Raw genomic sequence first — 27,206 nt, forward strand, 5'->3', positions numbered from 1 at the left:
CAGTGCGCACATCATGCCGATCCTTTATGGTAGTTGCTAATTTGCATTCTCAGTGGCAGCAGCAGCAGCGGCAGCGGCAACAACAGCAACAGCAGCAACAGCAACAGCAACAGCAACAACGGCAACAGAACACCGAGAGCACCACCGAGCAGTTCATGTCGCCTTCCTTCTGTAAATAATGCCTCGTTTGCGGATCTAACAAGTTCGGAGCTGCATTTGCACATAGTAAATTCCACGGATAACTACCGTGCCTCTCCTATCCGACGAATTTATCTATTAGCATTGCTTTTCTTCCTTTTTGTTTTCTCTATTTATAAGCTTTTATATTTATCTATTATATATCCTTGAGATATTTAAGTTTTCCTTAAAGATATACCGATCAATAATAAGTAGGAAAAAATTGATCAGTCCATCCTCGATTGTGTCTGTGATATTAATAAAATTGATAAATTTGTTAATAAGCGGAATTTTATGAAAAATCGGTTTGACTTATGAAAATATTCATTCAAGTTGATCATTTAGAAACTCAGATGATCGTTGTTATTATATCTCGACTAATTATTAGTATCGATTTTGTGTTCGAACATCTCGAACCTTTTACGACATCTATAAACGATTTAATTTTCTTAATTAATAATTCATGATTCTTTTCTTTGACAAGAGAGAATAACGAGTTTATCTGACATGATTATCTTGTCAAAAGGCTCGATTATTTCTTTTTAGAACTATTATGTTCCTCGCAATTTAAACGTATGAGGAAGAGATGAGGATTTTCGAATTTGTCGACGGACATATTTAGAAATCGCCCACTTTCACGACTGTTGGTCTTGAATAGAGAAGGCGATGACATCATTGTTTATACGATCCGTTAGCAACTGGTTGGCCCTTAAAATGCGGACTCATTAAACGGAACTAGTTATATATTATACTGGCTATCTTCTTTTCTCATTTTTTTTCTATCTTTCTTATAGCAGAGTGACTGCGTTAATTTTTAAATGTTTTGACTGTTAGAAAGATGATTCGTAGAGCATACACAAAGATTTGCGTAAAGATGTTCAAGACTAAGTTCAAAACAGGAAACCCTTTGTTCAGGACACTTACGAGTCGTTAGGGCATTTCTTTTTTGAAAAGAATCAAGCGATATATCGATAAAAATAGTCGACCGCGAAAAATTTATTCTTTAAACTTATGTATCTGACATTGATTAAACAGCAAGAAAGAAAGTGGCGCCCGATGTCTATCACAAAGACTGCATTCTATGAGATAGAAGAGCTTTTTGTCCTCTTTCTCTTCTTATATATATATTTTTCTTTTTTGTACTCTCTTTCTCTTGCTCTCTTTCTCTTTCTCTCCTCTCTTAAATCGTTCGTAACGACTTGCTTTCGTTCGTGAATTCTCCTCTACGCGAATTATCTAGCGTAATTAGCAACGATAGACCGTGCGGAGAAACGAAGTACCGATCGAAGAAATGGCTTAATAAATTCATCTCCCATGTCTATATCTGTTCTCTAAGATCAGCGAACTGCTCTCGCTCGTACACGCTTTGTCGCTTTGCGATTTATAAAGCGAGTAACGCGACTCGATCTCTTCTCGAATAATCGCATCATTGTTCAAATGTTCCATACGGCGCGCTGTCCCGATCATTTTATTTCGCCAAAGAGGATTGCCAAGAGGAACTAAATATTTATAATTTGAGTTCGAGCTCGAGTTCGGATTCAAATTCAAGCTTTTTCTCTTATTACAATAATTAGGGATCTCGTGAGATTGCATTAACCAAAAATCATATCTATCTATCTCCGTTTGTCGCGTATACTTACATACGTAGTTACTACATATGTATATACGAAGAGATTAATACTTCCCTATCGTTCGTATTTTAGCACATATTTTGTAGTTTACCGGCGAGAAGTCATAAAACGGCGTCCTGTATGTGTAAATAAGGGAAAGTAATAAAACTCCAATTTAACGATTAATTCCGGCAAAATTATATTTGCGTTAATTTATTCATTTCTCTTATATACTTATATATAGATCCGTACGTATTTACCTGCATACGTTTTTTATGTACATTTATAGTAATACACATACTCATAGAAAATAAAAAGATGATATAGATCGATGTTCGTTTAGCAAGACTTATTTAATAGCGATACTTTTTGGTGTCTTTATCTTCTCAAAGTTCGTTATTTATAGTTGTACAGTGGCTGACAAATTTTCGTCTTTATCTCACGAACCATGTTTTATCTTTCATCGTGCCACTAATAAGCGTTTAATCGATAACTACTTAGATAACAACGATTAGACCCAAAGTTTATTAGTTTTACGAGTCGATATCGTATTTCTTAAGAGTCTGGATATAAACCTTCGTCGAGGTAAAGGTCGGACTTTTATTTCTTTGATAGTTAGAAAAAAGTTGACGTCAAATTAATTCTCTATTAACGGTACTGTCCGCCCTTCTCATGGCCAGGAAGCGCCTGGAAAGATCAAGTTTCACACTTACATATCCGTGATCTTTTATCTTTATCTCGACGAAATCCTAAAGACGTAAATATAAAGAATAAAATAAAATCCTTTTCCCCGTACAAGGACAATGATAGACTTCTTTAAGGTCATATTCGTTATCGTCATCGCAGTCAGTGACTTTTCATCTGATTCGCAAAAATGAAAATGAGACGTATCCACTTTATTGCCGTGAAGATGTCAACGTATCGTACCGAGGACATCGGCGCAAATAACGAGCCATCAAAGTCAACAATGACGCGGTACTTGAATTTATTGCACCTGTGAGTAGATCTATAAACAGAAATCATTAACCAACGAAGACGAAGACTACGATGATGACGTTTCGCTTAACTTTTCTTTTTCTTATTAACGATAAGAGAGATCGAGAGATCGAGAGATCGAGAGAGAGAGAGAGAGAGAGAGAGAGAGAGAGAGAAAGAAAGAGAGAGAAGGAGAGAAAGAGAAAAAGAGAGAGAGGGAGACGGGAGGATAATTGATTTCAAACGGTACGCACGTACGACGAAGAGACGGCCTCGTCTCCTCGGTAAATTTTTCTATAGATGGTGAGCTTTCTGCAAGATCGTCGGTCCTTCGTTCGTTGGAAAGGAAAGCCGAGAGAATGATAGATAGATAGATAGAGTATAGATAGATTTATTTCACTTTAATATTTGATTCCGTGTGAATTGCGGAAAATATCTCTAGGGATATGAGAATTATTTGATAGATATCTCATGATAAAAGCTTGATAAATTAGCTGACTAATCGACTGAGACGTGATGTCAGCTTTAAAAGCATCTAATGAATCAAACGATTTTGATAGAAAAGTCATCATTTTAACTTATCGTCTTGTCTGTATTATTTTTCATTATTTTTATTAAAAATATTATTTAATCATTTTATACTGGAATAACTTTGAGTTCGCATCACGTAATGAATCAAAATGTTACTTCGTGCTAAACTTTATAACATTAAAGTAGAGGTATCTACATCTCGCGTTAAATTCCCTGTTCTGTATTCAAAACAAGAAAATGACAGTGACATATGCTGATATCCAACTGACATAGCAAAATAGATTTCACGTTAACTGAAATCCACTCCGTTCGGCTTTAATATCTCTTGGCACGCTTGGAAAGGTTCATGAATAATATTATCATGTGTCTATCGGTGCGAATTTTGCTTTCAAATGAGCATCTCCTTTCCTTCAGTTACGAATAATGTATAACGATTTAAATGAAACAAAATTTCCTTCTTCGTCGAATAAAAACATACTACGTATACGGGGGCTCCCTAGGAAACGGAAGCAATTTCGATATAATCGACATTACTGAAAAATGATGCGTCAGATAGACTAAAGGCCGAAACGTTTAATTTCTTGTCAATCTCGAGGTGAAGTCCTCTACGGAGCAAACGTTCGCATTCGTCATTGAAAATAATCGATCGACGAATAGACGAGCAATTATCCTTGGCACGGTAGAGATCGAACATGTCGTTACTAATTGTCGGCACTAATTGCTTGTCACTATACTCATGCGGGGATCGTGAGTATTTGCACGTGCATTTTCCGCAGTTACTACCCTCGAGGGATAAAAACAAAAAATCCATCTGAAAAATAATATTCTTTTAAAATTCAGTGCCCATAGATCGCGGTATTTACTAAAGATCGATGTCATCTCCGTGTTTTCCAAGAAAAGATATAATATAATCAAACGTGAATATTATTGTAATGATACTCCCACGGATTCATTATCATACTAAAGTTTTTTTACAATAACACTTATTTTGCCTTTCATCGAAGAAATGATTTTGGTTATAGTTATCTTTTAGAAGTTGCTGACATTTGCAAGTTTAGTGAGAATGATTTCGAATAAATTTAATATAATAAAGTCCGTTCAGTATTGACGTCGAAATTTCGAATAGAAACGATGCTTAAATAAAGATAAAAATAACAATATAAAAAGGATACTTTGCTTTACGAAATTAATTGGTCTATGCATGATTCGGATCTCTTCCAGGTGTGAAATTTCCAAGGACGAAGGTAGAATAAAGAGCAGAAGATATATAGATACATACATGCGCGCGCGCATGCATACACACGCATTAAAGAAAAAAACCAGAAAAGGAAAGGACTCCAACGATAGGCGTCTGGTCCTCCACATGATTGCGCTATCGCTTCTCGCGAATGGAGAACGTTCTCGATGTAGCACAGTGATACGGTAATTTCCAATTACGGTACGAGCGACGCTTCGGGCCCCGATTATCGTAACGAGAGAAGTTAAAGGTAGCTCCGGTTACACGGACCTCTTCCTGGACAATGTAAATACTCTCACTCTCTCTTCCCCCCCCTCTCTCTATCTTTCTTTCTTTCTCGTACATCGAATACTGGATTTTACATCGTAAAACTGGATTATTTCTATCGAAGTTGTTGGAATACAAAGATGGTTCTTAGAATCGAGTATTTTCTCGACTTTTTAAAACCTTTTCCTATGGTGTACAAATGTTTAACAAATATCGTTAAACTAAACCCAAATATCTTCTTAAAATGTTTTAAATTACTTGAAACGAAGGAAAATATATTTTTCCGATTCGTTCGCTTTTCCTTTCTCCATTTAGAAATGAATGTTTTTTTTCTTTTTCAAACGACAGAAAATCAATCGCATTTCATTTTTGTTTATTATTATTATTATTATTATTATTATTATTATTATTATTATTATTATTATTATTATTATTATTATTATTATTATTATTATTTTATCTTTTTCTTTTTTTTTAATTTAATGTGCGAGATATACAAAGATTACATAATCGATTTTAAAATCATCAAATCAGAAAACAATTCAGATGTGTATATTCATCACGAAAATGAAATACTATTCGAAAGAAATAGAACCTATGCATTGAGTCGTAAGTTGGATTATCGTTTCCGACACCGGGACATCAAAGATAACGTCGATGACGAGGACGCGTCTGGACAGTGTCGAGTGTGACAAAGACGCAGAACGTTTAAGATGAGGAGAGGAAGAAGGAAAAAGAAAAAAGAGAGAATGGAGCGGAGGGTATGCCGTGCAGAGACTCGCCGCTTCAACCTCGGCCGGTTACGGCCTCGCAGCAACTCTCTTGGCCAGTTTCAGGCTCGGCGCTGGACCGTGAAGCTCGCGATCTCTCGCACGAATCGACGCGGCGGCGATCCATCGTCGATCGGTACCGAGGATGTGAAGTACAATAACGATCCTTCGACTAAGCACGGAAAAGACTACTCGGTTGGTTCCGTCGAGTCACGAAAGAGGTGCGTTGTTTTGTTTTTTTTTTCACGCTCTTCCTTTCCTCCCGCAATTAATCGTTTATTTATTTATATTCGATTCGTTGGTGTCCATCGAAATATATAGATCCTTCTATAGATGTACGATCTATCAGGTGTATCGATCATTCAAAAAGTTCGATCAAATGGTTCTGCCGTTTTCTCTTTTCTTCATATTTTCAATTTCATAATATTTTTAAATCGTTTGTATATTCGTTAAATTTTATGGGCAGATATATAAAATGTGTCGATTTTTGATCAAAGATTTTATAAAGAAATTGTTATTGTTTATTATTATCATTATCATTACCATTAACATTAATATTATTATTATCGTCATCATCATCATCATCACTATCATCATCATTATCATCATTATTATTATTAGTTATCACTAAGTGATTATCTCTCTTTTATTTATCAAAGTGTTTCACATATCTTTTTTATTCCACGACAGAGAAACACATTCATTCTTTAGACACATTTTTACCCAGGCCACTTTCACTCTCGTATCTACCTATATTTCGTGCGCGTTGATTTTTCAATTCTCTTTTTCGAATATCAAGCGAAACGATCACTTGTAACGCCTTCGCGATCTTTCTGTACGTCATCGAGATTACTACAAACGATAACTCCGTTGATCGAACTTAAAGTGATCATTCGATCGCTCGTTTAGCATAACGAAGGACACATAATTACGATATGCTTGATGTCTTTCAAAAGTCATTCAGTTACGTAATACATACAGTGATTCTTGCGTTTCAGCGATTTAGCATTCATCATCCTCGAACGCTTCTTTAGCGATATTTCACGATTAACAAGAACTCCGAAATTGAGACACGAGGAAAAAGGTGGATAATCGAAGAAATCGAAATTGGTTCGTCAACAAATCGTTCGATCGGGAAACTCGACGATAACGATTCCCTAATGAGAGATCAATCGCCGATTACGATAAATGCTCAACGGAATCTCTTAGACTCGAAATGTCCAGCGAATCGCGCTGGAAATCGCACAAGGATCGTAAGAAGGAATTCTCTTGTTGCTCCCTCGGGGCACGATAATTAACGAGCTCGTGCGTTGGATTTCGAAAGAAGGAGAAAGAGATTGAGGAAAAAAAAAAGAAAAAGAAAAGAAACAGAAAAAAAATAAGAAGAAAAATAAAAAGGAGGAAGAAGAAAGATTAAAGATTAAAGATTAAAGATTAAAGATGATCTATCAGTCGAGTCACCAAGCATCGACGATGTCGTCTACGAGAAAGACGTCATCGAGGTTTCAGCATCGCAATCTCCAATCGTCCTCGAAGTGCGCGAACTCGAAGAGGAGAGGAGGGACTGCGGAGAGAACCCACGGTGAGGAGAGGTGTAGAGGAAGATGCAGAGTTCAGTGGAGCGAGAACCACGTGAAGGAGGGCTTAGTTCTTGTTCAGGAGGCTCAACTTGCTAGAGTGGTCAAAACCGGACCGATCACCGAGCACTATGAGATCGATTCAAAACCTTTTGCGAGGTAAGACGCATATCGAAATAATAACGAACACGTCATAGATATGAAAGAAGAATAGAAACGATTCGATGAAGTCACACTGTTAAATGATTAAATTTAATACATTCAAATAGAATAAAATCTTTAAGAAAATTTTTGCGTTACATGTGATCTTTCGACAATGATTAATTAACTTCGACTGTGATATATAATTTGTCACGATGTTACGCGCGGTAGCAGACGCGAGATATGATACGTGACGCGCCACCATACGTCGTACATTAATCATATTTATTGCATCAGACCTGAAGAATCGCGCGGATTAGCTAATAATAATAATAATAATTATTATTATTATTATTATTATTATTATTATTATTATTATTACTATTATTATTATTATTATTATTACTATTATTATTATTATTAAATTGGTATAGATCAAATTGTCTGAACGGAGATAGTTATTGTAAGCGTGCTTATTAACATTAAAGAACACCGTTGGTTCCGCGATCTTCTGCCATATGATTTTATGTAAATCAATCGTCGCTCGTAATCGTCGTTGCCGTCTGTTATGACTTATGGAAACGAAAGGAGATTATTTACGATCGAAACTACTCCCACACACCGAATTGAAAATACAAGATGGTACACTCGTCTCTTAATCGATTCTTCAATTGCATCGACATTTTTATATGGAATTGATCGGAAGAAAGAGATAGATAAAGAACGAGGGAAGAAATTCATTCGATCGATTGCGAACGATTATTCTTTCTCGCGAATGATGGCGCTTGTTTCTAACATTGCGAGAATCAATAACTGGCTTTGTATGCAATACCGACTGAATAAACGATGACTCGCGATTATTTATGCCAGCATTAATTCGATTCCAGCGTCTTTATTTGGAGAATTGAAAAAAAAAACCGTCAGAAATACGTCGTCGAATCTTAGAATTACGCGATAGATGCGAATATCTTAGTTAAACGACAAACGTATTGTTCTTCTTTCACAATCTATGTGTTATTTTGACACAATGATAAGATTGTTGAAAAATCTATACGTGTCTACGTGGACATTTTTCGTTGGGAATATTAAAAATCTAAAATAGATATAGATTTATGTATTATTTATGACATTTATGTAGGTACAACTTAACAGCATTCGTAATGGCATCGATTAGCAAGAATGTATTTTCTGTCGACATGTAAAAAGTTTATTAAGATCCAATGTGGAATTTCGAACATGAGTTACAGTATAGAAATTAGGATTCCTTTTGTTTCCGCGTATCATCCATTCTATCACGGACCAAATCAGATAGAAATATAGGGAGAGCAATATGGTTTAAACGATTATTATTACCATCAATATATGGCAGAAAATATTCTGATTTTCAAATCAAAAATATAAGACCCAATGATTTTTCTTTTGACGTATATAATCACATATATAGGTATTTACTTACATATAATCATACGTAATATCTTACAAACGTTTTAGCCCTTTGGAAAACGTGACGAGACACCGAAATCTCATAATCGATCATTGATGAACCTTCTGTCGTTTCATATTCATGGATATGTTAATGATCCTTTTAATGGGTGGTGGCAGCATGCATTGATAACTCGTTACCTGACTCTCCTATCGGTCGCAACTGTCTCGGCGTGCTTTAGAATTTCTCTAATGAAGTCGATTCACTTAGCGGCTTATCTATCGTATATACTTAATGTAAGTACGTAAGCGTTCTTTTCGCGTTAAACTCCATAGAAATAACGAAGATATGTTTCTCGATGTAATTTCATTCTCTTCTCGGTGGTTATCAATGTTATAATAAACGTTATAACTCATTCATCGAATTAGGAAAATGATCGTTTCTTTTCTCATTAACCTTCCCGTATCTCACGCGTTATCTAGTAAGTATAATAAACGGCCGATTACGTTCAGCACAATTATTTCACGCGACAAATTAGTCATTTACAAAATAGGAAGAAAAAAAGATAATAAATAAATAAATAAATAAATAAAAACACCTTATTGATTAGTCCAATTGATTCGTGAGACTTATCGAAATTCGATCAGTATGAAAATGATTTTATACCTGTACGAGTGTAGACCACCCGTCAATAAACACCAATTACGGTAGCTGTAGCAATTTCTCGCGCTTTTCTTAATACGGCTTTCTGTGTATTAGAAAATCATTGCTACAAAATCGATTCGGCACGTATGCGTTGAGTACGTAAAGAGAAACGACGAGTCGTAAAAGGCGATCAAACGACATAGATTTTCTAAAGAACTCTGACAAAGAAAAATATTTCTCTCTATCTTTTTTCACGATCGGTAATGAATGTATACGAATAAAGTCGACTTATCAATTGTCCAGGGAACGTACCCGATTTCTTTATCCCGGATGTGTTAGAAATCGTCAATTAGGCCTATATACCTAAGTATATACACACATGTATTTGTAAATAAATTCTTATTATCTGTTTTACATTAATATCGCAACTCGCAATCTCTGTTGATTATATACGATCGTATATAAGCTAAACTTTATTTCAAAACATCGATGAGAGAGAGAGAGAGAGAGAGAGAGAGAGAGAGAGAGAGAGAGAGAGAAAGAGAAAGAGAGAGAGAAAGAGAGGGAAGGGGAAAGGGGAAGAGGAAAAGGAAACAAGAAAATTAGAAATATCACACATAAATTTTCATAAAATTATTCACCATCATGAACGTTTCGTTATCTTTACGTACACGTTCGATTTTTTTCTACTTTAGCGCTCCCAACTCGTGCGTTCTCGATGAGTGCCGATCGATGAAATCTAATTTTCTACGATCCCGCGCATACACTCTGATCTTTAATAATCGGAGAGTACTTTAATGATCTCGTTCGAGAGAATAATGCGACGCGAGACCGTATATAGGGCACACGTTTCGTGATTCCAGCCACGATATACTCGCGTCTTCATCGATATCAAGATTCGTCGTAATTGCTTTTAGAAGAGAGCCTTGAATTCACGGTAAAAGGGCGTCTAGAAATTATACTTCTTTCCTTTCTCCTTTTATTACATGTCCATCTTAATATTTCATTCTCTAGGGGTTGCGTACTTGTACTTCTCGAGGAAAATTGAAAGCGATTAAAGTTAATCGCGACTAACTACTTTTTTGTTTTATCGAATTTATCTCGAACGAACGAGTAGATCGTAATGTAAATGACTTGCTTCTTGCTTTCATGAAATAACGAGATATAAATTTAAAATCAAATATATATATATATATATATATATATATATATATATATATACATATATATATATTGTATTGAAGAGTAGTTGTCGTATGCGATTAAAAGACGCGTTTGAAATTTGAAATGTTTCAAATGACGTTCCTTCGGTATGCCGGATTTGCGTAATAAAAATCTCTCGTGCATAAAGGCGAAACGAAAATGCGAGATACGCGCTAGGAAGGCAGCAGCCTTGTCAGGCGCCGCGGCGTCGACCTTGCTGCAATAAGAGACGCGTCTTCGTTCGTGAGCATCGAAGTCGCCGGTTTGTGTCGTGAATCGAATCTCGACTTCACTCATCTCTTCGATCTCGAATGAATTTTTTTTTTTTTAGATCAACGAATGGAACTTTTTCGTTAACGTAATTTGCTTTTCTCTATTTTCCTTTTTTTCTTCTTTTTTACAGCGGACAGTGGGCGAGAGTATATCGCTGCAGGTCTCGATCTACGGGCACGGTTTATGCGGCAAAGTATTCATCCAGGAATAGATTCAACGCCGATTGCAGCGCCGAATTAAGACACGAGATCGCCCTGTTGTCTCTCTGCTCACAATCGCCTCGGGTAGTTCGGTTGCATGATGTATACGAGACACTGAAGGAGATCATTATGGTCATGGAATTGTGAGAGTCTTGTTCTTTTATTTTCTTTTTTTTCTCCTTTGTTTCCATTTTTATTTCCTTTTTTAACGATTCGTAAGAACAAACGGAGATAAAGATAAGAGGATTTGAAAGGCGAGGATAGGCGTGACGAAAGGCGTGACTTTTCAGTGCCCCAGGTGGCGATCTACAGACTCTGATCGACGGTGATTTGGTGCCCCTCGAAGGTGACGTCGTCCACTTTGTGAGGCAGCTAGTAGAAGGACTTGCCTACCTCCATGAGAGAAATATCGCCCATTTGGACATCAAGGTAAGTTCGACCCATAAAAGGTCGAAGCGGTCTTGTCACGCTTCTCGTATATCCGGATCCCGGAACTGAGTTCGCCGTCATGGCACCAGAAAGTTCCGCCGTTTTCCTTCGAGCGCACTTCGTCGATCTCTCTCTCTTTCTCTCTCTCTCTCTCTCTCTCTCTATCTCTTTCTCTGTCTCTCTCTCTATCTCTTTCTCTGTCTCTCTCTTTCTCTCTCTCTCTCTCTCTCTCTATCTCTCTCTATCTCTTTCTCTGTCTCTCTCTCTTTCTCTCTCTCTCTCTCTCTCTCTCTCTCTCTCTCTCTCTCTCTCTCTCTCCTTCGAAGTATCTACAGCATTTCTATTCGCTCGAGCTCGAACTGAAACTCGAACTGGAGCTTTACTCAAACCTACGTCAATAATGTCGATTCGTAACTAGTCGAAACTAATCCTTTCAATATATTAAAAATACAATCGTCAAAGTATTTTATACTATATCGTAAAATTTTTAGAATAAAAATTTTATTCGATCGATATACCATGAGCCGTAGATGATAAATTCTCCGATTACGTTCGAACGATTAGTCAAGAAACATATTAAATCTTGTTTCTTGACAATCGCTCGATATCGATAATTATTGTATCCTTCTATGTTCGATAAATTTAAAAACTTGGTTCCCTTAACAATAAATATATGAGTATCCATTATCGAGATATATTAGCGAGATAATATTTATGCGAATCTCTTTCCCTCACTAATTAGATGAGTTAATTTATAAACGTTTGCATCGGTTTCGTAGATTCATTCTCTCAAGATTGTTCTATGTCTTGACAATCAAATATGATATATCGTTTTTAATTGATCAATTTGTAATTAATAATTAATAAACAAGCAATGATAGTGATCTCAAATCAACGATTCGTAATTAAACACAATGAGCTAGCGACTATTATTCTAATGAATGAATAATAAATTCTACGAATCATTATTTATTTTTCGAATGATTTGCTAATCTCGATTAGCAAAAGACAACTATATGTTCTTACTTAGCTGGAATAAGAAATTTATAGTCGGCGTACGATGCCTTTTGATTCGCTCATTAATCTTCTCTCGTGCTTTTTGAATGCGATCGGTATAGAATTAATGAAAACGCAAGGTTGCATCGTGAATCATTATCGTTTGCTGCGTTATTAGTACCTACGATGTAATTGTCTCTTCTATAAAATAACCAGAAAATTTCCAACGTAATCATTGTCGCATAATTCGTTTGAAACGTTTTAAACCTTCCTTTTTTCTTTTCTCACGTTTACATTTAAAGAACAAAATCTTATATTTACTAGTAATTCAATAAACTAATAATATAATAATACTAAAAGTAAAAGAAAATTTATGTACAGTTTATTTGTACAAAGAAAAAAAAACCATATCAATTAGAGATGTAGGTTATTTTTAAAAGGAAAAAAGAGAAACTTTGAATTGAACGAAAAACTACTTGTTATCCACAGCGAACAATCTCAAGTCGTTTCAGGAAGAACCTTTCGTTATTCTTAGAAAGAAAGAAAGAAATAAAGAAATAAAGAAAAAATGAATGAATGAAGAAAAGAAAGAGAGAGGCTTAATTACGATCAAGTCGGTCTTTCCCGCGGAGAACGATCCGATAATTGAGCGGAAAACAAATTGGAATTGCCATTTACGGTAAATTCAGATAAAGGAAAGACGCGCATCTTTCGACGATTCGGCCATCCCGATTTGCCGTTTAAAATCGACCAACAAAAACCGCGAACCATTGAGATCGAGCTTGCGTGAAATTGTGAGACTTGCTCCACCATTCCGGCTCGTTTCTTGTGCCAATTTATAGCATCTGCCTTCTTTATCTGTGAGAACGCGAGAAACACGAAGACTTCTTGGCGAAGATTTCTTTCGATCTTTTTATATCTTACATATGTAAGTTACATATGTATGCATGTAAGTATATATGTACTTACACAAACCATTAGGAAAACGATTGATTTCGAAAACGTAAAAAGACAAAAAATGCGACCAATTTGATTTTATTCGAAAGATTTCGTTCGACAATTTTATTCGATTTTCTTTGCGTTCTTCGATCTTTTCATTTTCATCAACTTATTCTAAATTCTTATCATGTAATTCGTATTATTATTATTATTATTATTATTATCAGAAACGATTCAAAATCACGTTCACATAGTCATCGAATGGAAAAGGTGATGAACGATCGATGAGATATTATATGCGAGCAAAATGTAATTTCCATTGGACAAGGTGAATCCCCAATCGATTCTCTTTATTTTCAAGACGCAGAGAGAAAGAAGCATTCAAAATACGCGTGTGCTAAGATAATTGAGAGAAGAGAGAAGATACGATAATTAAGACCGAACGCTCGACAAAGTCGTTATAAACTTCGACTCGGTTAAATAAATATCAAGCTAATTTCTTTTATGTTGTGGCCAAGCCCCTGACTGACACTTCGTTATGCAAACGATGTCGTACGTTTCTTATCATAGCTTTTTTCAGGCACCTCAGACTCTTCTACAGTTCTTCGATTATCAACAAACAAGGTTATTATCGAGAAAAGAAAGAAAAGGTGTTCTGTGCGCGTTCCTGTAACGATTCGGCCTTCCGAAGTTTTTGCAAACATGAAGTAGTATTTAAAAAGTTCCTCTTTACATAGCGAGATTCGTCGAGAATACGTGACTTTCTCGTAAATATGTTAATGTATCGATGATGCGAAGAGAAACTCGTGAAACGAAATTCGAATAACGAAAAAAAAAAAAAAAACTAAAATCGGACGAGCCCTGTGTGCCGCCGCTTCACGGTTCGTTCATACGCGAAAGAATGACTTCATAAAGATAGAGATTTATGGCCTATTACCACGTCAAGGTCAGTGCAGTGAGAATCAAGGTCAACGATACTTGTATAGAAAGATTCTACGTCTTCACTTGCCTCCTTTTTTTTCCTCGACTTGCGCGTTATGTTCCCGTTGGTTGTCTGTCTTATTATTTGTCCCTCTTGGATTCCACTGTGCATTCTCGGAGAGACAAACGCGTAGGCGTTCTATGAAAAGTTTCGTAGACTGACGAAAGGAATGAAACGTAGTACAGGAAATTTTGATGGATCGAGGTCGATTGATCTCTTGAGATGATATTTTCTTCTTGTTATTTTCAGCAAAAGAGAAGAGAGAAAGAGAGATAAATGGTCGTCGAGCTTTTTCAAATGTAAAAAAAAAATTGATTTCGTACATACTTCTATTGCCGCTTATTCGTCTTAAAATTCTTCTTTCTCATAAATTGTTCAGAAAAAAAGAATGTCGAGAACAGTTAGATACTTCATATTTTCCAGTTACAGTAGCCAATCATCGAATGCTCGTTGGAAATATCCGCATGACTCACGCGTGTTCGTAGACCCTCGTGTATATAAATTTTCTCTTACTCTTTCTTTCTTTCTTCGTATATGTGGGTGCCAACATGTGTATATATGTACGAGAGGATTCCAGCATCGCTTGGAACAATTTACGACTTTTACCGGTAGAAAATGAAAAAAAGAAAACAGTACATTCGCCGATTAATAATTCTCACGGACGGGACATTAAATTCCAACGATCGTAAACGCTTTGCTCGTCGTGGTGGTTACATTACGATCGTACAGAAACTCAAGTTAATTCGCAATTCTTTGAATTAGTAGCCAGGACTACCCTGTCAGCTTTCGACTGTAGTATAAAATTCCTTCGCTTATCATCGAATGTCTTAAGTTATACGTCAAAAGAAGAAAGATATTCTTGCCTTCGAAAGAAAAATCGTAATTTTCGATATACAAGAGAGGATCGATTAACTCACAAATTCACGGTTTGACAACGAAGAGAAACGCGTTATAGTATGTATGTACCAACATAAACAAGTATCGAACTTGGTGTATCACTATTACGATCCAAATACGGTGATGAAGAGTTTATGGAGCGCCGGAATAATACTTGTACACGATCGGGATCGTCCGAAGTCCGAGTTCGTCTTCTTCTTCGTCGTCGTCGTCGTCGTCGTCTTCGAGAGCTGAGCAAAATCGAGTTATGTAGCTCGGCTACATCGGCAAAGGGATTTACAAGGGAACTTCAAGGCTGCCAAGAAAGAGCGAGAGATCAAACGCTTGCATGCGACCACTTTCCAAAATGGGCGCGAAACTTCTCTCACTCGGCGCGATCTCGTTCGCTCACCCCTCGTTTCGTTCTCGTACTTTCGTATAAATCGTTACGCGCTCACATTGGCCTAAACGCCTGGCGTAAATGTCCACCAACGATGGACGCGTCATCCACGCCATACTGTCCTACAAAGCTCTCTTCTTCTCTCACAATCAATCATAGACCGTGGAAAATCCTAGATATCTCGTAACGCCGAAGAGAAAAATCATGTATATATATACATATTTCTAATATACAATATTACTCGCTGAAAGAGACATGAAAGAACTGGCAAAATATTCTTTTTCTCAAGAATTCTTATCTTGTTCCTTATTGCCGGATAAATACGAATATCACATTGCATATGCGTTCAAGCAAACATATTTGTATAGACGAAATAAGGAAAAAGCAAATCATTTTATAGTCTCGCAAAAATTACGAAACCAAGCCTATTCTCTTTAAAAAGAATAAAAATAATAAAACCAGAAATGTTGCAAGTGCAATAAACTCTTTAGGTCTGGAACAAATCGAGATCTTTGCACTCTCTTAAAGATTGTAACGAGTAAAACGATTACACACGTTTGTCCTCGAAATTTGTACTGAAACTTGATTCGTTACAGCTCGTAAACAGAGTCGTTTTTAATGGTGGAAAGGAGAAGAAAGAATCGAGGATCTCGTCAGGTGAACGAGACCGAAAGTGGTGGGACAGAAAGCTTGTATATCGCCCACGTTTCGTTTCCGAGCTTCGTTTCCTGCTGCGCTGTGACTCGGCACAGCCCCTACACGAGATCCACGCCAGATACATACGCAGATTAGATATCTCGTTGCTTTTGAGCTCCTTACGAACGACGATATCACGAGAGAACGTGCGCTGCCGTGTTCGAGTTTGCGTTTCTCAGATAGAAAAACGATGCACGCGCTGGACCCCACGCTCTCTTCGAAACGACCACGCCCTGTGCCAACGTCGACTACTTCTCTTTCATTCTCTCTCTTTTTCTCTCTCACTCATTCTTTGACTCTCTCTCTCTATCTCTCTATCTCTCTCTCTCTCTTTCTCTCTATCTCTCTCTCTCTCTCTCTCTCTCTCTCTCTCTTTTTCTCTCTCTTTCCTCTCGATATACCCGGTGAATCACACCTGGTTCCTATCTCCTCATCGCGTCGGCCGTCGTTTGCGCTCGACCGCCATAACTGGAGCACGCCTTTTGATAAAATCAACGAGAAAAACAACCCGGGAGATCTTCTCTTTCAGATCACTTTTCGTTTAATGTCGTAGACTTGTAATAAAAGCGAAAGTAATTTCAATTATTATCTGTTAAAAATTTTACCAGAAACTATCTTAATATTTAGGATATCTTAATTATCAGGATGTTACTACTACAGATATTGTTCCTTTCTTTTTCCATTGTGTAAAATTTCCTTTGGTAATATCTGTAAAAACAAATAATAATTTGTTTTTAAAAAGAATTATTTGCTTAAAAAAATGTTTCATTTGTTTGTTCGTTAACGAAAAGAGTGATCGGTAAGTCAAATACGAAAATCTAATGATTGGAATCGAAACGGTTGTTCCTGATTAAAAAATGAGAAAAAGAAAGATAAAAGAAAATGAAAAATGAAACATTTTCTCATTGAACGTTTCTTCTCTTGAGAAAAATCTAACAGAATAAAAGATAAAGGATCAATCATGTTCTAAAATACATTCGGTGAATCATGATCTTGTATTGGTAAAAGCACTAATGAACGAACAACCTGTTTACTGTAACTAGAGCACCTCCTCTCTATCTCGCGACATTTATTTACTAGAAAAAGAGAGAGAGAATCATGGAAAATGAATTAAACAAGTCGATTATATCGGTCATACATTAGCGCATTTATTTCGCATCTACCAATGGCTCATTAAACCTCACCATAAAATAGATAAAAGGTTCCACTATCTCTTCGTCGCTTCAATGATACCAAGGTATTTTTATATTTCATCAAGAGATTAAAACGCATTTGCACTTGCCATTTATTCGACCGATGAAAGAGAAAGATCATATGTGCATACATATGAATGAAAGATCGACTCTTATAATTGAACCGGTGATTATAAAAGTGATCTAAATCATTTCAGATATTAAAAAGCATGTTTTCACACTTGCCATTCTTAAAAATTTTTTACGAAAGAATTATTATTCAAGAATAAACACATATAACTACAACACTTTCTGTTTGACAGTCATTGTAGAAAAAAAAATTTTGAAATAATTCAAATTCAAATCTCCAAATATCTCCAAGCAGAAAATTTAAAACTTATCGTTAGATCACTTTAGTAATCACCGACTCAATTATCATCAAGATTTCTTTAAGAAATAAAAAAAAATTTTACAACTTTTTGATTGAAAAAAAGTTGATGGATTTTGTTTTTCAAATCCGCGTTTTTCACCTTCGAGCCCATCTTTTTTTTTATCAAAGTAAACACTCGTTCATCTTCTGTTACGTGTCAGAGCCCACGCTTCTTTTCGACTCTTCAAGAAACGGGAGTTTCATGAGATTTAGCTGTGTGGGATCGAACGTGACATCCTTCTTGTACGTTCGACTACTTATTTGAAATATTTACTCCATTCGTAAACGATTGGAACTGAATACTTTAATAAAAGATTTAAAGTTGGCGATGAGATCAGGTTCGTCCTTTTCTTTTTTTTTTTTTTTTTTTTTTTTTATTTCTTTATTTCTTTTTTCTTTTCCTCTTTTCGTCGTAATTTACCGATCGAAAAACACGGCAGATAACACGAAAGAAAGAAAGAGAAAAAGAGAGAAGAAAAAGAAAAAGAGAAAGAAAGAGAGAGAGGGGGAGAAAGAGAGAGAAAGAGAAAGAAAAGCTTTGAATATTCAATCGCGCCCACACATAATTTTCCCAAGGCTCGTGGAGATGTTCTCATGTCGAAAACGTCGTGTCGAATATAGCAGGATCGTTCGTCTCCCTTGTCGCTCCCTATCGCATTAGGCTAAAAATAAATTCATTATATTGACGGGTTTGGCCCGCTTTCTACGGGACGACGATCGCTCAAGGTCGAACGATTAAGGAGTTTCTTGTGAAAATTAAAAAACTTCGAATCGATTCTTGCGTTTCTTATAGGGATATAGGTGTATATATATATATATATATATATATATATATATATATACATATATATATATATGTATGTATAACTATGTATATAAATAAACAAGTTGGATGATCGAGTCGCGAGTAAATTGGATCAAAGACCCTGAAACCCTTTCGTACTCATTACGAGATACTACGTCGAGAGAGGATCAACGAAAGGTCAACGAAATGATTTATGTTATATAGTGATATCGTTGTTAAAATATAAAAAATTTTGAAGATCCAAGCGTTACAGTTAGCCTCTGAAACCATAATGGGATTCGTACGTAGGTACCTACATAGAGATAGGAGGTTGCATAGAAACACGAGATATAAACGATAACTTGAATTCTTTATATATATCTCTCTCTCTTTCTTTCTTTCTTTTTTAAAATGCGTGCCATGTCGCGCGAATAAAGCATAAGTGTGCAAGCATGGTAATTCGCACTGAAAAATACGTTCTAGTACATGTCATGGCGAGAGGTGGTAGCGAACGTTTCGAACGTACTATGTTATATGTACATACGTTGTATGCTGTACGAGAAACACATCGAGCTGCCTGTGGGCAGTATCAGGGGAAACTTAATATTCCATTCTATCGGGTAAGAGACTTGGATTTATCGTAACAGCATCTACCGTGTTTATGTAAATGTCACGAAGAGTTTTATCTCGTCTCTAGTGAATAGTAAAAAGTATATCTTTTCCTCTTTTTTCTTATATTTTTTTCTTATATTTTTTCCTTCTTTTTCTCTCTTTTTTTTCCCCCTCCGATACGTGTTAATGAGAAATGCGTTAAGTCTCGTTTACGAACCTGTCAAACTTACGATTGTTTTTCAATGAGTAAATAATCGAACGAAGATTTCGATGAAGGTAAGATAATTATCGAATGACTTTATAATATTTAATGCGTATCAAGGATTGATCGAAAAAAAGTCATCTCATCTTTATTATTACATTGCGAAATAAGATATGTGCAAATTCCATGGAGAGAAGGGGGAAAAAAAAAGAAAGAAAAATAAAAAGTAAAAGCATACTAGATAGCGAGAAATCTGGCGACTTACCAGCAAGAATTTCTATTCTTTAGCATTTGACTCTCGACGTTTAACATTGTTGGCGACGATACAGGATCGGACGTCCTACTGAGAGCCACTCGTACATACATACATAGATAGTTACGTACGTATATACATAAATGTACGAAGTACGCCGTACGTATCGTACAAAGTCGACGGTACAAACGAACGTCACTCAATTACGCGATTAACTCGCTAATTGTCAGCGTCGTTTAAATGCGGAGTCATACTCAGTATCGAGTAAAACGACTTACGACCACCTGTCGGGCCTACAGAATTCTTTTGCCCTTTTCGATAGCTCCCTCTGTGATTTATATATCGGATACTTACGCGCCTCGAATAACAGGAAATTCGAGAATTCTTCTATCGGCAATTTTAAAGACGTCGAGATAATACGAAGTCTCTTTTTTAAAAGTTCCTTTGACTCTCTAATAACGAAAAATATCTATGTGTTTCGATACTAATAATTTTCTCAAAAACTTTTACATTTTTATGAGATTTTTATTAGACATATTAATAATTTCACTTAAATATCATAGGTTTACAAATAAAATGGTCGTTTACATTTTTATGAGATTTTTATTAGATATATTAGTAATTTCACTTAAATATTATTGCTTTAGGTATAAACAGTTGTTTGATTTAAAGTAATATTTATTACGTAATTTTTTTATAGCCACAAAATCTCGTGATGATGGGCACTTTCCCGGAATGCGACGTGAAACTTTGCGACTTCGAGATATCGAGGGTCATTCTGGAAGGCACGGAAGTTCGTGAGATTCTTGGGACGCCTGACTATGTGGGTGAGCAACATTTCTTCGATCATGTTTATGATCGATTTATTGCTGATCGTGTTGTAAATATGTGTTATATAATGTTTTAAGTAAATAAGAATTTTACAAAATATTCAAAGCATTTCGAATTGCGAAAGGAATATATTAAGTGTTATAATATTTAGATCGGAAAATGTTCGATTTTAAAACTTAACATTATATAAATATATGCATGTATAACGAAATTCCATTTGTAAAAGAACATGAAGATTTTTTCTTACTTCTCCCGACGATCATTTTCGGCAGGCGACAATACTTATTTTCATGTATACATTCAAAACAAGAAAATTTTACCGGGCACAATTTATTTTTTCACTATGTCTGGTTATCATTAAGCTTTTTTCCGGGAATTTATCTGGGTCGACGTTTATTCGATTCGTTTTATTCCAAAGAGAAAAGTCGACGTCATATATTTTTCGTGCCAACGGAGTGTTCTTGTCCAGGAAATTCCGAGTAACATACGTCCTCAATTTCACTCACGATCACGGAGTAATGCAATCGTTACATAAGAACAGTACAGTAGATATTAATAAAATGAATAATCGCTTATTCGATTTTATACGAGGTAAAAATAAATGAACAAGAAATGAGAGAAAAGAAACGATATCTATTATATATAATATATATCTATATCAATTGTACAATATATTAGATATATTTGTATTTATATACATATACGTAGGTATATTTAAATATAATCATTTTGATAATTCCAGAATTAGAATTAGAATTAGTTGTTTTTCTTTCGAAGTGATCAATGCTACTCATGTTTTCCTTGATATCGCGTTTACACGCAAGAGTCCGGCAGGTGCATTGGCATTTTGCGAAACACGCTTGGCGTATGGTTTAATCGGCGCCGATCATTATCCGGATCGACTCATTAGCGATCTCGGGCGGACGAACGATCGAAAATATATAATCGATATTAATCGACGCGTTAACCTCGGTCGGCTTCATGTTTATGAACTTTCGACAAACTCATTCTTGATATTTTTCACGAGTATGAAGAAACTCGAAGAACGTGTCAAGGGGCTCTCTCTTTCTCTCTCTCTCTCTCTCTCTCTCTCTCTCTCTCTCTCTCTCTCTCTTTTCTTTCTTTTTCTTAAACGATCAACACGACTTACCGTCGACCATATTTCCAAGCTATTTTGCATTCAACAATATAATCGACGTTAATTCCTCCGCGTTTACGAGAAACGAGAACGAGATCTATCTCGATTTCCTTGATAAGATGTTCTACTCAACATTGACAGGATTCTAAAAAAGTCTTTATGGAGCGAAAGCCGCGAGAGACGATCGTACGTTTTATCGCAAATCTCGATCTCGATCACGCCCGACTCGGCTGATTAAATCAACCTTTGTCGTATTTCAATTAGCATTTCAATTAACAAAACGCTTACGCGTTACATTGCAATGGTCTTTATGCTAAATGATCTTTTCGAGATAAAAACTTTTTGCATTTTTTCTTGAAAAGATTATGATTATCAGGAAAATTGACTATAAAGAAATAGCCATTGAAATATTTTGTATTCGTGTATATAATTACGATTTGATGAATTTATGTACATGTATTTTATGAACTACAGAATAGTAAATGTAATATATGGAAAGAGAGAAGTATAATATATGACACGATAACATGAAAAATGAAATAGAAGGGCTTGATCGATGAATATTACTGTAACAAGATAATTTGATAGGAGGAGAAGTAGAGAGTAAAGTGATTCGATTAAAAGCACGTTAGTGGATCGATTAATCAAATTTTTAAGGTCTCTCGAGAATTTATGGGAATGCTGATCGAAATCGCACGTTTTTGAAATTTCCCGATTAATTTTTACGAATATTTAATATTTTTACGAAATCTTACGAGAGAAAATGACATTAAATTTTAATTACATGTATACCAGAGTATATAAGTGATGGATAAATGTAATCATAACAAAAGAGATACTAAATCTACCGTGGATCCGCACACGTAAGACATTTATCCTTACCCAAATACAGATTTCTACGTGACACATTTTTCGCAAATAAATTGAGCAAGTACAAATGAAGCCGTTGGACTAGGTAATTTGTATCCGTAAACGTAACAATGTATTTGCATTCGTAGAACGCAATACGCAGATTTATTCGATTTCACAAAGCAAAGATCGATATTTTTTCATTAATAAACCTCTTCCCTCGACTCGTAAATCGAAGTAATCAATGTTCTGTTAAAACTTCTATTGGATTTTTGTTACAGCGCCAGAAATATTACACTATCAGCCAATCACGTTGGCCGCCGATATGTGGTGAGTGAAAAATATCAATCTATAATAAATATTTTACAATATAAAAAGGAAAGATTTTGAAATCGTGTTACATATAATATTCCAGGTCTCTTGGTGTTACGACCTACGTGCTGCTAACAGGTTTCTCCCCTTTCGGAGGCGACACCGACCAAGAAACGTTTCAAAATATATCCCTAGGAGAGGTAGATTTCCCAGAAGAATTATTCGAGGAGGTTTCAACACAGGCAAAGGACTTCGTTGCTAAACTTTTAGTGCTAGATCCAAGGTTAGTCTCTCAACCACGCATCATCGAACTTAATTCGAACCTCGAAAAACCTTTAACGATTTGCTCTTTCTTTTTTTCTTTCCTGCCCTCTCTTTTTTCTCTTTCCTTTCTCATTAGCGCACGAATGACAGCGAAGCAGTGTCTGCGTCACGAATGGTTGCGCGGTGCACCGACGCAAGCGTCACCACATTTGCGACGATACTTGTCGAAATCTCGTGAGGTTCTTCTGGAACGTGTCGTGACCCGAGATAATCTAAGGAGAGTTGCCCTCTTAAGTCAGACAACGAGTCAAGCGAATCTTCTATCGACGGACATTCACGAACAAAATCTTCAACATTGCGTGTTGAGTCATAGCGAGATTTGCCTAAGCGACTGTATGACGGCAAGTCGATCGAGTCTCGTTGGAAGCGAAGGTTTCCCGAGTCCGGCGAATTCCCAAGTGAGTCTGAACTCATCGCGAACGAGCCTAAGTTGCGCCAGCCAAAGTTGCTTGCTGAACAAGGAACAAACGCAGGGTTTGCTCAGTCGAGCTCAAAGCCGATCTCAAGCTAATTTGAATCATGCCGCTAGTCGTGGCCTTTTATCCAGGATACGTAGCCTACATCGTATACAATCTCAAACATGTCTATCAAACGATACTTCGAAGACTACTGCGTCTCCAGTTCAGCATATGATCGCCTCTATGCATCCTGTTAGCAGATCGAGAGAAAAATTATATGGTTTGCGATCGCTATCAAAATCTCAGGGTGTTCTCGACATATATAGAAGTTTGGAATGTCTCAGACGTAAGAGAAAGCCCTACGAAAGAGCCAAAACGGAGGACGTTGTTCCTGTCATCAAACGAATCGATGTAGAAATATCGAGAATCAATAATAATCAAGAAACAACTCGTGATACTTCTTCGATAAACTTGGAACGGCAAACGAATGGATCCCTTTTGAAGAAGCCGGTTGTATCCGAGATCGTAGATAACTCGAAAGAGAAAAAGCCTGTGGAAAAACATACGATCTTATTGGATTCGATAAGCGCAGAAAAGACATATGATCATTCGGAAATGTCGAAAGAGTCGAACTCGAGGTCGGAAGAAAATCTAGACTCCTTGAAATCTATCGAATCAGACACTCTAACGGAAGAATCCGACGAGATGCCTTTGGATCGTGAAAGAGAGTTGAATATGTCCTTGGGAAAACGTCTGTGTCAAAGACAACACTCGGACGTATCTAGCCATTCCAACAATTCTGGGATCTCGGATGACAAAGAAGATCGTTCGACCGAGTCAGAAACCGAGGAACCTAAATATACGGTTGCTCAATTGGTCTCTGCTTTTAACAAACATCAAGAGATCGCCTCGAAAAGTAGCCTAGAAGCGATTATGAGCGAGAAACGAATCAACGAGGTAACGTTTCCAACCGGCACCAAGGCCCTGCGTCTTTTCATACCTGATATTGATATTACAGAGAGTACGATAGTAAGACGAAAGACGAGTTACAAACCTAGAAAGAATTGGGAGGAATTGAGAAAGAGAAACGAGAAGAATGAAGGTGTCCTTAAGAATTTTGAAAACGAATTTGATAATGACGACGACGAAGATAGCCAGCAAGAAACTTTGAATAAGGTAAAATCCGAGCAGATTTCGAATGATAAGACTCATAAAAGCGCTGATATCGTTAATGAAACGTGTGATAAAAAACAGGATAATTTAATTTTCGGAAATTGGTCCACAGATGTTGACTTTACGGGAAGCATCGGTATAAAAAATAGTATTGATACTACCATCGACGAGAAGTACAAGCAATGCGTCAAAGTTGCCAATAAATCAAAAAGCGAAAAGCAAAAGAAGATCTCTGCGTTTGTCAAAATGACGAGCTCAATTCGTCAAAAAGAAAGAATGCCTAATTACATTTATCCGGAATTAACAAATCACACAAAAGAGGAAATGCTAGAAACATCTTGCAACGATAAAATAGCTTCGAATATAAATGTAAAAATAGATAAAAAAAAATTGACAAAATCAGCGCAATCGAGTAACATCAATGTTCTTAACGTTAACTTGGAGGATATACTTCTAAGGGTCGATAATTTTCAAAGTACACCGAAAGAAAACATGGAAAATCTTAGAAAAAGAACGTCAATAGCAAAGATCATAGTCAATGATAATTTGACGTCGCATGGGAACTTAGATTCCATGGTCAACGATGAGAAAGATAATAGAATGAGTTTTCGTTCTCCGAAAAATGAATTACCATTTAATATCTCTCAGATCGAGGATCGGGTAAAATTGATAGTCCCACCTTCCTTTGTCAGGTCATCTTCGTTATCAAGTGATAGTAGTTGTCCGACACCATCTAGTGTTCAATCAGATACGAATGTATCTTGGGAAGATGTTATAACGACGCCAGGATCAAACGTTTCTTTGGAAAAAACAGACAATTATAGGAATCAAAAGAAAAAGGAAATAGATTCAAACGAAACAAAGGGCAAACAAAACACAGAAGACAAGAGACTATGGGGCAAGGTATGTACCGGATCTTACACTAGGGCTATGGAAAGATTTACAGGAAAAAACGATTGTAATAAAAAATCAATGAATTTGTTATCGACGAATATTGAAAAAATCAGGAGGAAGAGCACTCCAACGATGCCTCAATGCGTTAATCCTTAAAACCATAATAAAATCGCTCGTACGAAAGACTGAAAAGTAGGATTTGATAATACACGTATATATATCTGTTATCGCGTCACTCTCAAGATGGTAGTGATAAAAACTGGAAATATCAAATTTTCGCTTACAGGATTTAAGATTATCGTCTTATAATCTACAACTTCCACGAAGAGGAGACAACACTGCCAGTCAAAAGAGGGAAGATCAAAAAGCATTACAATACGCTATATGATTTTTATTTAAAGCGTATCGAAGCGCGAACGAAATCGTTTCAAATCGTTACCGATAATATAGATTTATAGATGTCTTTTCTACGACGATCTGCTCGATTATTTCGCGGCACTACAAAGGCCATTGATCGTGATTTATCATCTCGAACTTATCCTTGGTATAATCTCCATATCGAGCAAGCACGAAGAGCTATTTTTTTTGTTTCGTTAGTAAAGCATCTAGAATCAGTATCGTTCGTTACGCTTTGTCGGAACTTGGAGGACGTTCCGTGAGAAGAGATTGGCAGATATATTTTTGCGAGATTCCGTTTATGGGAAAAATTACGATCGTATCAAAATCGTATAATCAGGAAAATCTATTACAATTTCTATAACATCGAATTATGCAGTATTTCCTCGATTACATACGAAAGATCCCGTTCGTTTTCCACAAGGTAGCAGAAAATTCATTGCTCCAGATTGAAACAGAATATATTCTAGATACGTATGTATATAATTAGGTGTCTCAGTAAAGAATGGGTTATTGAGAAAACTGTGACTAGGTGATCATGGTCATAAGTCCTTGTTGGGATAATTACGAGATGATTCATTCTAAGCAAATGGAGGGCCGAACGTGCATACGTTTGGGAAGACGTAAGTGCAAGACCTATGGATGTTTTTACATAAGAAAGTAACTATGCGATTGTTACGAAAATTTCAGACTCGAAGAATTTTGAATACGCTTGATATAAGGCACATTGGAAATTTATTTTAACCATAATAATTTTATCAAAAACGGTACGTATTCACGCGCAAGAATATGCTTTTCTATAATATATTTGTTTTATTAATGTCTTGCTATACCTTAGCTAGAATTTTGATTGTCTTTTATAATCCGAAAAAAAACTTCAATATCGCAAGAATAAATACATTTTAGCAATTGTTAAGTATTTATATCGCATGAATAGTGCTATAAATGATTATCTAAACTTCGTATATAAAATAAATATGCTTTTTATCGAACATGTACGCATGTAAACCGAAAATATTAAAATATTAAATAAATCGCATATGTTATAAAATAAATTATTTTAAGTTTATTCATTTTCATCAATAGCTGTA

At 36.1% G+C, this 27,206-nt stretch overlaps 1 protein-coding gene across 4 annotated transcripts; it reads left to right on the plus strand.

The window, feature by feature from the left end:
* Positions 1-5,531: 5,531 nt before the first annotated feature.
* LOC118444331 (uncharacterized) lies at positions 5,532-27,120 on the plus strand. Of its 4 annotated transcripts, XM_035872503.2 has the most exons (9): positions 5,627-5,788; positions 6,566-7,303; positions 10,960-11,172; positions 11,320-11,458; positions 20,501-20,627; positions 22,900-22,948; positions 23,034-23,213; positions 23,331-25,728; positions 26,006-27,118. In XM_035872503.2, the coding sequence occupies exons 2-9, from the start codon at positions 7,008-7,010 to the stop codon at positions 26,105-26,107; spliced, it is 3,504 nt and encodes a 1,167-aa protein (XP_035728396.2). In that variant the 5' UTR covers positions 5,627-5,788; positions 6,566-7,007; the 3' UTR covers positions 26,108-27,118. The 4 variants fall into 4 exon arrangements, with proteins under 4 accessions (XP_035728395.2, XP_035728396.2, XP_035728392.2 ...); XM_035872499.2 differs by having other exon boundaries at positions 23,331-27,119; XM_035872502.2 differs by lacking the exon at positions 6,566-7,303 and having other exon boundaries at positions 5,532-5,788; positions 23,331-27,120.
* The last annotated feature ends 86 nt before the right edge of the window (positions 27,121-27,206 follow it).

This window comes from Vespa mandarinia, chromosome 1 (genome assembly GCF_050613455.1).
Source record: "Vespa mandarinia isolate Hongniang chromosome 1, ASM5061345v1, whole genome shotgun sequence".
Taxonomy (NCBI): domain Eukaryota; kingdom Metazoa; phylum Arthropoda; class Insecta; order Hymenoptera; family Vespidae; genus Vespa; species Vespa mandarinia.